The 10,368-nt window shown below is 43.5% G+C and overlaps 1 protein-coding gene and 1 long non-coding RNA gene across 6 annotated transcripts; both read left to right on the top strand.

Moving 5' to 3' along the window:
• The first annotated feature begins 784 nt into the window (after positions 1-784).
• LOC129855247 (E3 ubiquitin-protein ligase RNF14-like) lies at positions 785-3,978 on the top strand. 4 transcript variants are annotated; one of them, XM_055922683.1, is made up of 6 exons: positions 785-1,144; positions 1,381-1,511; positions 1,683-2,129; positions 2,278-2,575; positions 2,929-3,101; positions 3,194-3,978. In XM_055922683.1, the coding sequence occupies exons 1-6, from the start codon at positions 994-996 to the stop codon at positions 3,335-3,337; spliced, it is 1,344 nt and encodes a 447-aa protein (XP_055778658.1). In that variant the 5' UTR covers positions 785-993; the 3' UTR covers positions 3,338-3,978. The 4 variants fall into 4 exon arrangements, with proteins under 4 accessions (XP_055778658.1, XP_055778659.1, XP_055778660.1 ...); XM_055922684.1 differs by having other exon boundaries at positions 1,474-1,511; positions 1,605-2,129; XM_055922685.1 differs by having other exon boundaries at positions 1,474-1,511.
• Positions 3,979-6,125: 2,147 nt separating this feature from the next.
• LOC129855248 (uncharacterized) lies at positions 6,126-10,294 on the top strand. Of its 2 annotated transcripts, XR_008759452.1 has the most exons (6): positions 6,126-8,034; positions 8,549-8,668; positions 8,822-8,908; positions 9,024-9,155; positions 9,355-9,443; positions 9,735-10,294. It is a non-coding gene; the product is annotated as an uncharacterized LOC129855248 (long non-coding RNA). The 2 variants fall into 2 exon arrangements; XR_008759451.1 differs by having other exon boundaries at positions 6,126-8,668.
• Positions 10,295-10,368: the final 74 nt, after the last annotated feature.

Consider the following 10,368-nt stretch of genomic DNA (forward strand, 5'->3'; position numbering starts at 1 on the left):
CGTGACGTGTCATGTCATAACGTACAGCACGCATAAAGCAACTATTTCGAGTCATTTTTTTGCGTCATCATTGCATGCAGTCATCATTCTCAAACCTTCAAATAGGTACGTAATGACACATTAGATAAACTCTTTATAGTGTTTTATTTACATTTTAGAGGCGATAAGTTGGACAGATCGAGTGAAAAAAAATAATTCACACACAACATCTCTCCTTTTCACTTTCACCCATTAGTTTCGCTTCCCCACCCGCCATTTTTAAAAAGACCCGACGGGGCTCATTGCCTGCTTGAATTATGCAGAAACGGGCAGCGTTTAGGTCATGTAATTGATTATGTTGGAAAGGGGAGAAATTGTGCTTTACAATGGTATTGACATTACAGTTGATCTGGAAGTATTACGTTTTTGTGGCGCTAAAATAAGGGCAATTGTACGGACCAAGGCGATGTACGAGTTTACGTTACCCCCCCCCCCACGCTGCTGCTACTCTCTGTTATTATCTATGCATAGCCATTTTAATAACTCCACCTACATGTACATAATTTCCTCAATTACCTCGAGGTGCCACATTGACTCTGTAGTTACCGCCTGTATATAGCCACGCTATTGTTATTTACTGCTGCTCTTTAATTATTTGTTATTCTTATCTTTCTTAGAACTGCATTGTTGGTTAATTAAGGGGTTGTAAGTAAGCATTTCACTGTATGGTACCTGTGGTATTCGGCGTGTGTGACAAATAAAATTTGATTTGATTTGAAAGTATCAGAATCAACCAACAGGAAGCTCCACGTTTCCGAGTCCGGAGGTTTCCTATAGGCGGGATCACAACAACATTAGAGCTTCGGAGGCATTAGAACGCGGAAGTAAATTTACAATAGTAAAGGAGCTAAACCAAATCGAAAAGAGTATTGTATCTATTGTAGGCCAATTATTCTCATAAACGTAGCTATAATAATACGTTTAGTAGATTTAGTGAAGTGACGCTGGAGTATTATGAACGCGGAATTGGAAGCTCAGGAGGATGAACTGCTGGCGCTCGCGAGTATCTACAGTCAGGAGTTCAGACGGACTGTGTCAGGATTAGGTGGGGAAATCCGGGTCTCTTTGGACCTGCCTCGGGACTTCAGTGTGATTGTCAAAGCAGGTTTGGATTCAAATAATAGTCATTATTTTATAATTTATGCAAATCACCTCAACTCACAATTTAGAAACCGTTATATGAGTATTGAATTATTTTGATCTCACCTCCAGTTTTATTGTAGCCTTTAATTAGGTTATGCTACAATACAAATTGACGAAACATATATTCTATACTCAGGGTATTCTAGTAAAGCAGATGAATGGTATCAAGGCTTCTTTTGTCTTTATTGTGATACCAAGGTGACAAGCACAGAGATTATGTCATATCTTTCCTCCCTCCTCTGGTGCTGACCTTCGACCTACCTTTGGATTACCCTTCCACCTCATCGCCAGAGTATATACTGAGCTGTAAGTGGCTCTCCCATAGTCAGGTATGTTTAGATCAAAAATGTATTCAATACTGTGAAGTGTATTGAGTTTTAGACATCATTTGTATGTGTAGTAATCATTGATTAATGGCTCAGCTCTCAGCAGTGTGTAAGCATTTGGATGAGATATGGGAGGACACTGTGGGCAATGTGGTCCTCTTCTACTGGGTCCAGTTCCTCAGAGACGACCTGCTTGACTTCCTGAATATCCAGCCACCGCTGGAGATCCTTGTGAATGACCAGGGCCAGGCCACTCCATCTCCTGAGGGCAGCGAGGCTGGAGACTCTCAGGGGGAAGCAGAGGGCAGTGTAGTTGAAACCTCTGAGGCTGCAGTGTCCCTGGACCCAAGGGCCCTCTCAATGTTAGCCACAGACACAGACCTCCTGGTGCATCTGCTGGACTATGATGAGAGACAGAGGCTGAGAGTGTTCGAGGGACAGGCATATGACTGCGGGATCTGCTTGATGAGCAAGTTAGGCTCTAGTCAGTACAGAGAGTGCGGCCATATTTACTGCAACGAATGCATGTCGGAGTACTTCACGGTCCAGATCAGAGACGGGAACGTCCGTGGCCTTACCTGTCCAGAGCCCGAGTGCAGCTCCACAGCTACACCCTCACAGGTAATGAAAAACTGAAGTGAATAGATGTTTATTCTAGAGATCAAAGTTGAAATACAGTTTCCTCAATGAATATCTGAAGTTAACCTGTGTGAAACTGCTATTCTACACTATGTGGAAACTAAACCCAGAGGATGAACTGTTGTTTAAGGTGAAGCGGTTGGTTGGGGAGGAGTTATTCACCCGTTACGACCGCCTCCTGCTCCAGTCCACTCTGGACCGCATGGCTGACGTGATTTACTGCGCCCGCAAGGCCTGTGCTGCCCCAGTGGTGCTGGAACCGGACACAACCGCCGCCCTCTGTCCCTCCTGCCGCTATGCCTTCTGCACTATCTGTCGCAAGACCTACCATGGCACCTCCAACTGTAAACTGAGGGCAAACACACTCCTGACCTCAGGCTCTGACTCAGCTGCTGAGTCATCCAATGCATGTGTACCTCAGACAGAGGGTAAGAGAAACCATTCAGTGTAAGTTATATGCAACCAAATGAACCACATGCACATGTCTGTTGATCAGTCACACTTTCGGAGCCTTGGTGCTGTGTGAAAAACTCCAATGAAAGTGTATGATTGTGGAAGGTAACTTAGAATAGAATGTTTCAATAATTCTTAAAGAAATATTAAACACAATTAATGTATTTTAGATGCTGTGCCTCTAAGCACTGTCATGGCATTTTAAGTATCCAATGATTAGCTCTATCTACTGTTGAGTCATTGCAGTCATTCCAGGTTGCTTTGGCTCAATCAAACTCTTATCCCAGCTTGTGCACCATTTTCTGTGTCTGTCTGTTTCTGCCTGTAGCTGGGCTCCAGGGCCTATGGGAAGATTATGCCTCAGGCAGTGAGGAGAGGAGAATGTTCCTGGAGAAACGCTATGGGAAACACATTCTCAACACATTGCTGGAGGAGAGCCTGAGTCAAGGCTGGAAAGGCCAGAACAGCAAAGAATGTCCATCCTGCCGTGCCAATATACAGGTAAGCCTGAGCTCTATAACCAGCCTATTGTACCTTTGACATGGCATGGCTTGACGTCATCTTCGTGACCAATGTCTATCCTCTCATTACAGAAGAACGGTGGTTGTAACAAGATGGCCTGTTTCACCTGTGGTCAGTACTTCTGCTGGGTGTGCCTTAGTATCCTGGACAAAAAGAACCCTTACAAGCATTATGAAAGCCCTAACACTGCCTGCAATAATGCCACATTTGACTGACAGTAAGGTTGTGCTACTGTTTGATAACCCTGTGCATGTTATTTTACAGCTCAAGTTCAGATCAAATCATATTTATAGTCAATGCTATCAGATTACTATATGAGCTTTCTAAAATCGTAGGCATGTAACAAAAATTGCTGCTCAAATACCTTAACCCATTTGTTTCCTGGTGCACCTAAGTGCAACTCAACCAAGGTTATGGATGAACACAATAAAATATAACCTCTCAGAAATGCTGGCTTTTTCAGACCCTTGAAAAGTGCTTCTTACAGTTCTTTAACACATTTAAAGCTTTCTTTAAGATTTACCTCAGTATTTGGCCAAATATGCAGTCAATAATGAAGCTTTATTCTATGCTACAATACAGTGTACATCATGGCTCTCAAACCCTGTTCCTGAAGAGCTACCGTCCAGTAAGTTTTCGCTCCAACCCTAATCTAGCACACCTGATTCTAATAATTAGCTGGTTGATAAACTGAATCAGGTTAGTTACATCTGGGGTTGGAGCGAAAACCTACAGGAGAGTAGCACTCCAGGAACATGGTTGGCGAGCCCTGGTGTACATTAATAGCTTTAAAAACAAGAATTTTCTCTGTGTAAAGCATCACAACAATAAATATTTTCAAAAGTTTAAAACCTAATATTGATGGATTCTTGCAGTATCTGTATGTCATTTTTCATGTTTACAACAATATCTCTGTAATAATACATTTTTATGACCTCTGGATTCTCGCAGATTCAGGAATGGCTGAAGAATTGCAACATTTACCTGGAGCTAACTCTGCTAATAGCACTGCTGGATGATTTGAAAAGTCATAGTCAGTTAATCAATAATATAATAATACTCTTAGCAAAAAAATATATAATTTACAATCTGTAGAAACTATGAGAATAGAAAGGTTCAGAACTTTTGTGAAACAGCACAGCACAAAAAATATATGGCAAATATAAATCAAAACTGGATGTTGTTCAGCGATAGCTGGGAGGGGTTGAGGATAGCTGAAGGATGGGACTAAAAACAAACAGAAAGATAACTAATGTAAAATATACTGTGTCCGTAAAATGTATATAGTATGTATAAGCTGGAAGTAGAAGCCTAAGTGTTGTTGTCCATTAGTTTACTACAATTAAGGGAGGAGTGGTATGGTTTGTGGGAAATAATAAAGGAAAATATATACAAGTATGTATATATATACATATATATATTTAAAATAATAAATATTTATTACAAATATATACATGTGGGATTGGAAATTATGCAGAGAATTACATATTAGAAGCCACAACCTATCTGCATGTTACGCCCTGACCTTAGATATCTCTGTTTTTCTATATATTTTGGTTAGGTCAGGGTGTGACTAGGGTGGGTACACTAGTTTTGTATGTCTAGGGTTTTTGTATGTCTAGGGGTGTTGTATGTCTAGGGGTGTTGTATGTCTATGTTGGCCTGATATGGTTCCCAATCAGAGACAGCTGTTTATCATTGTCTCTGATTGGGGATCATATTTAGGTAGCCATTTTCCTTGTTTGTGTTGTGGGATCTTGTCTACAGTAAGTTGCCTTTGTGCACTCTTTGTGTTGTTTTGTTAGAGGAGTTTCAGTTGATTAAAATTATGTGGAACTCTACTCATGCTGCGCCTTGGTCTCATATTTACGACGATCGTGACAGAAGATCCCACCAACAAAGGACCAAGCAGCGTGCCCAGTAGGAAGAAGTATCCTGGACTTGGGAAGAAATCCTGGATGGAGCAGGACCCTGGACAAGGGCTGGGGAGTATCGCCGTCTGAAGGAGGAAATAGAGGCAGCGAAAGAGGAAAGGCGACGATACGAGGGGACACGGCTAGCACGGAAACCCGAGAGGCAGCTCCAAAGATGTTTTGGGGCGGGGCACACGGGAGATTGGTTGGAGGAGGTAGGGTTTAGACCTGAGCCAACTCCCCGTGCTTATGTAACAGTATAACTTTAAACCGTCCCCTCGCCCCGACACGGGCGCGAACCAGGGACCCTCTGCACACATCGACAACAGTCACCCACGAAGCAGCGTTACCCATCGCTCCACAAAAGCCACGGCCCTTGCAAAGCAAGGGGCAACACTACTTAAGTCTCAGAGCAAGTGACGTAACTGATTGAAATGCTACTAGCGCGTACCCGCTAACTAGCTAGCCATTTCACATCCGTTACACTCACCCCCCTTTCAACCTCCTCCTTTTCCGCAGCAACCAGTGATCCGGGTCAACAGCATCAATGTAACAGTATAACTTTAAACCGTCCCCTCGCCCCGACACGGGCGCGAACCAGGGACCCTCTGCACACATCGACAACGGTCGCCCACGAAGCAGCGTTACCCATCGCTCCACAAAAGCCACGGCCCTTGCAAAGCAAGGGGCAACACTACTTAAGTCTCAGAGCAAGTGACGTAACTGATTGAAATGCTACTAGCGCGTACCCGCTAACTAGCTAGCCATTTCACATCCGTTACACTCACCCCCCTTTCAACCTCCTCCTTTTCCGCAGCAACCAGTGATCCGGGTCAACAGCATCAATGTAACAGTATAACTTTAAACCGTCCCCTCGCCCCGACACGGGCGCGAACCAGGGACCCTCTGCACACATCAACAACGGTTGCCCACGAAGCACGGTCGTTACCCATCGCTCCACAAAGGCCGAGGCCCTTGCAAAGCAAGGGGCAACACTACTTAAGTCTCAGAGCAAGTGACGTAACTGATTGAAATGCTACTAGCGCGTACCCGCTAACTAGCTAGCCATTTCACATCCGTTACACTTACCGTGGGGAGTGTGTGACTGGTCAGGCACCGTGTTATGCAGTGATGCGCACGGTGTCTCCAGTGCACATTCATAGCCCGATGCGCTCTATTCCAGCTCCCCGCATTTGCCGCGCTAGAATGGGCATCCAGCCAGGACGGGTTGTGCCGGCTCAGTGCTCCTTGTCTCCAGTACACCTCTTCGGACCAGGATATCCTGCGCCAGCTCTACGTACTCTATCGCCAGTACGCCTTCACAGCCCAGTCACACACAGCCCAGTGTGTCCTGTCCCAGCGCCCCGCACTTATCGAGCTAAAGTGAGCATCCAGCCAGGATTCATTGTGTCAGCTCTATGCTCCAAATCTCCAGTGCGCATCCACAGTCCAGTACGTCCTGTGCCTCTTCCCCGCACTCGCCCTGAGGTGCGTGTCATCAGCCCGGTGCCACCGGTACCGGTCACATGCATCAAGCCTCCAGTGCGCCTCCACAGTTTCCCGGCGACAGTCTCCAGTCCAGAGCTTCCGGCGACAGTCCCCAGTCTAGAGCTTCCGGCGACAGTTCCCAGTCCAGAGCTTCCGGCGACGTTTCGGAACCTCCACCTACGGGCCATGGTCCGGAACCTGCAACGACGATCTACGGTCCGGTTCCTCCGGCAACGATCCACGGTCCGGAGCCTCCGGAGACGACCCACGGTCCGGAGCTTCCAGAGCTGCGTCCAGAACCAGAGCCGCCACCAAGGGTAGATGCCCACCCGGACCCTCCCCTATAGGTTCAGGTTTGCGGCCGGAAGTCCGCACCTTTGGGGGGGGGGGGGGGTACTGTCAAGCCCTGACCTTAGATATCTCTGTATGTCTAGGGGTGTTGTCATCTAGGTGTATTGTATGTCTATGTTGGCCTGATATGGTTCCCAATCAGAGACAGCTGTTTATCGTTGTCTCTGATTGGGGATCATATTTAGGTAGCCATTTTCCTTGTTTGTGTTGTGGGATCTTGTCTACTGTAAGTTGCCTTTGTGCACTCCAGTAGCTTCACGTTTCGTTTGTGCTTTTTGTTTGTTTTGTTTAGTGAGTTTCTCTTTATTAAAATTATGTGGAACTCAATGCCCGCTGCGCCTTGGTCTCCTCTTTACGACGATCGTGACACTGCAATATTAAGCTGATCTACCACCTAAAATATATATTCTTAATAATCTGGTCAGACAAGATTAATAATAGGAATGCAGTCATCCCTCCATTTCCTTACCACGCAGGGAGGAGGAGCTCTACCTAAACAGGACATGAGAGTAGATAGCTCCAAACGACTTCACTGACATTGACCTTAAAGGTTAAGAAGAAAACAGACAGGATAATTGGCACTTATCAGAATGGTTGTTACACTGCACTCATTGCTCTTCTGTTTATCCTTCACACTGTAAATGGACAGACTACTACAGGTAGGTAGAGCACACACACATACCGTAGATTAACCTTTTCTTACATGACAATTTAGTCAAGGACTTCAATACAAAATGTCATGTTAACATTTTAGCCATTTTAGTCTTGTACTGTACACTGGTTATCCCATATCTACGTGAGGATAAAACATTCCTAAACAGTACTGTTGATAATAAATATGACACAAATAAATTGAATAGGCTTTCCAGTCCATTTATATATTGTTTTGCAAAACCTTTCTCAACTCTTCTGCATAAATGACTCCAATTTGTCTTGCTGTTTGTCCTCTGAGTACAGCAACTCCACCATCGAGCACTACTGATCCACCATTGAGCTCAGCAGCAACTCCACCATCGAGCACTACTGATCCACCATTGAGCTCAGCAGCCCCACAGTCAAGTGGGACTCCTGTCCAACAAACGAGGTCAAATGATCCACTGTCAAGCTCAACAGCCACTTCATCCTCAACAACTTCACCATCAGATACAACAGCTTCATCAGTTGGTTTAACACCCTCGTCAACACCCTCACTGATTGGTGCCTCATTTCCAGTGTCAAACACAGACAACCCTACATCTATTGTTTGATGCCTCAACAGCCAAATGCAACAGCTCTGCCATCAAATGTAACAACTCCATCTACCAATACAAGCTCTCAAAGTGCATGGACAACTCTGGCCACTACAGGCGGGTCATTCAATACCACTCAATATCACTTTGGCAATTTGTTGACACCATTTCCTGGGATTAGTGGAACTAGCCCAGTTTCTCTGGTGGCTCCATTCTCAAGTCAGTTTCTCTGCAATGCATCAGATAAAATAAATTATGAATCAAATCCTGCTGTAAATATAACTACCATATACTTGAATTATTGTCCCATCATTTTAAAATGTTCCTTTTTTGAAAATTCTGAATAAATGATAACTGATTACAAACTTTACATTCAATAGCAAGGTAAAGTACACCTATGCTTTTAACATATTTTCATACTTGTTTTTATATGTTTGCATTCTAGGGAAATGTTCTTCAAATCCACCTCTGTGTTGTCTTGGGCTCAAAAATTCCTGTTTCAGTGATGTGGCCTGTATAAGGTTGAAGGATTGCTGCCCAGAATTCCGGACTACTTGTGTGACAGGTATAGCTGGGCCATTGTTTTATCATCTCTGTTTTTATGGAGGCCCTTGATCACTATTAATAATAGTTGTAAAATCTTGAAATTGTAGAAACTTCAAATTGTAAACATGCTACTTGTGTCTGATGTGACATCATTTACTGTCTTTGTTTAAAGGTGTGCAGATTGGATCAGCCACGGTGTCCCCAGTCTCCAACGCAACCAATTCCACTTCCACATCATTCCCAGTGTTCTCATTTCCAGGTTCCTTTAGTTTTCTTCTCTACCACATCAAAATGTGATTTTTAAAAATACATTTTATCAAGGCTTTACAGTTAACCTTCCTGTTCAATAATTTGTTTTTCCAATCATCCTAAAGGAAATTGTTCTGCACGGCCGGCCTTGTGCTGTAAAGGCACCAATGTGAATTGCTTCAGAGGGTCCTTCTGTGATGAGGTTTGTCAGACTCTAAATGACTGCTGTCCTGACTATGCAGATACCTGCACAAAAGGTCAGAACCCTTGATCCCTCTTTTTTAAATCATTAACAGTTCAAGCGTACATGATGTGTTTGATAGTGTGTTGCTCTGTACCTATTTTGGGAAACACCAAAAACTGGAACTGAGTTTCAGGACACCAACATCGAAGAGGGATGGTTGAAAGATTATCATACTTTTTTGCCATTAACTCAAAGTATGTCATATTTTTTAGACATTCAGAAGGTGATTGGTAGTGGAATGATATCCATTCTTGCTCCACCCAATTCAACTGATGCGTCTCTTGAAGTGTCTATTCAGAATGTAAGTGCTTCTGCTTTCTCTTTGCCTATCTCAACACTCAGAAACAACAAATGCTCTACTTACATATTTACATTTTAGTAATTTAGCAGACGCTCTTTTCAGAGCGACCAACTCGCTTAACTGCTAGGCTATCTGTCAGGGTGACAAAGATCAGAATCAGTCATAGAAGACCAGAAAGACTTGATTTGTGAATCTGCAGAAATATATAGTTAGGTTGCATTGATCTCTCACTTTTCACTTTGTCTATCGCCCTGTCAACAACACCTTGCTTCTCGACCTCCTCCTTCTCAGGCTGCATTACAGCTGTAGACCTATCTCAAGACAACATACACTGAAATCAGCACCTTCAGAATCATCAAACTTAAGAAGACCGGAAAGACTTCATTTGTAAATCTGCTCAAACACATCAGAAATATGTAATTAGGTTGCATTTTTCTTTCTCTCTGTTTGATGAAACGAAACATAATTGATTATATTACAACGTAAAGCACTTGTTATAGATACTTCTAATGTATATCTGGTTTGACGGGTACTATGTGGGAAAACAATAATATGTTAATTGTATTGGTCGCATACACATATTTATCAGATGTTATTGTGGGTGGTGTGAAATGCTTGTGTACAGAGAAATGCTTTGCACGGCTGTCTGTGGATGAGATGGGTCTTTAATGTAATTTCTCAAATAAATTGTCAGACTTATTGGACTAAACATTGAACATGAAATGAATCATACAATACTGTTCCTCCCTGAACAAGCAGGAAGTTGCCAGTAGAGGTCATAGTAACACAGTTTTCCATTGCATGATGCTTTCCTTGCCTTTCTCCTGTATAGAATAAACCACCTTTCTTGATCTGGGTTGCTTCTTCGATTTTACCAGCAGGGGTCCCCAGTCCCCACTATACAGTAGTGGATATTTTTAATATG

Source organism: Salvelinus fontinalis, chromosome 5 (genome assembly GCF_029448725.1).
Source record: "Salvelinus fontinalis isolate EN_2023a chromosome 5, ASM2944872v1, whole genome shotgun sequence".
Taxonomy (NCBI): Eukaryota; Metazoa; Chordata; class Actinopteri; order Salmoniformes; family Salmonidae; genus Salvelinus; species Salvelinus fontinalis.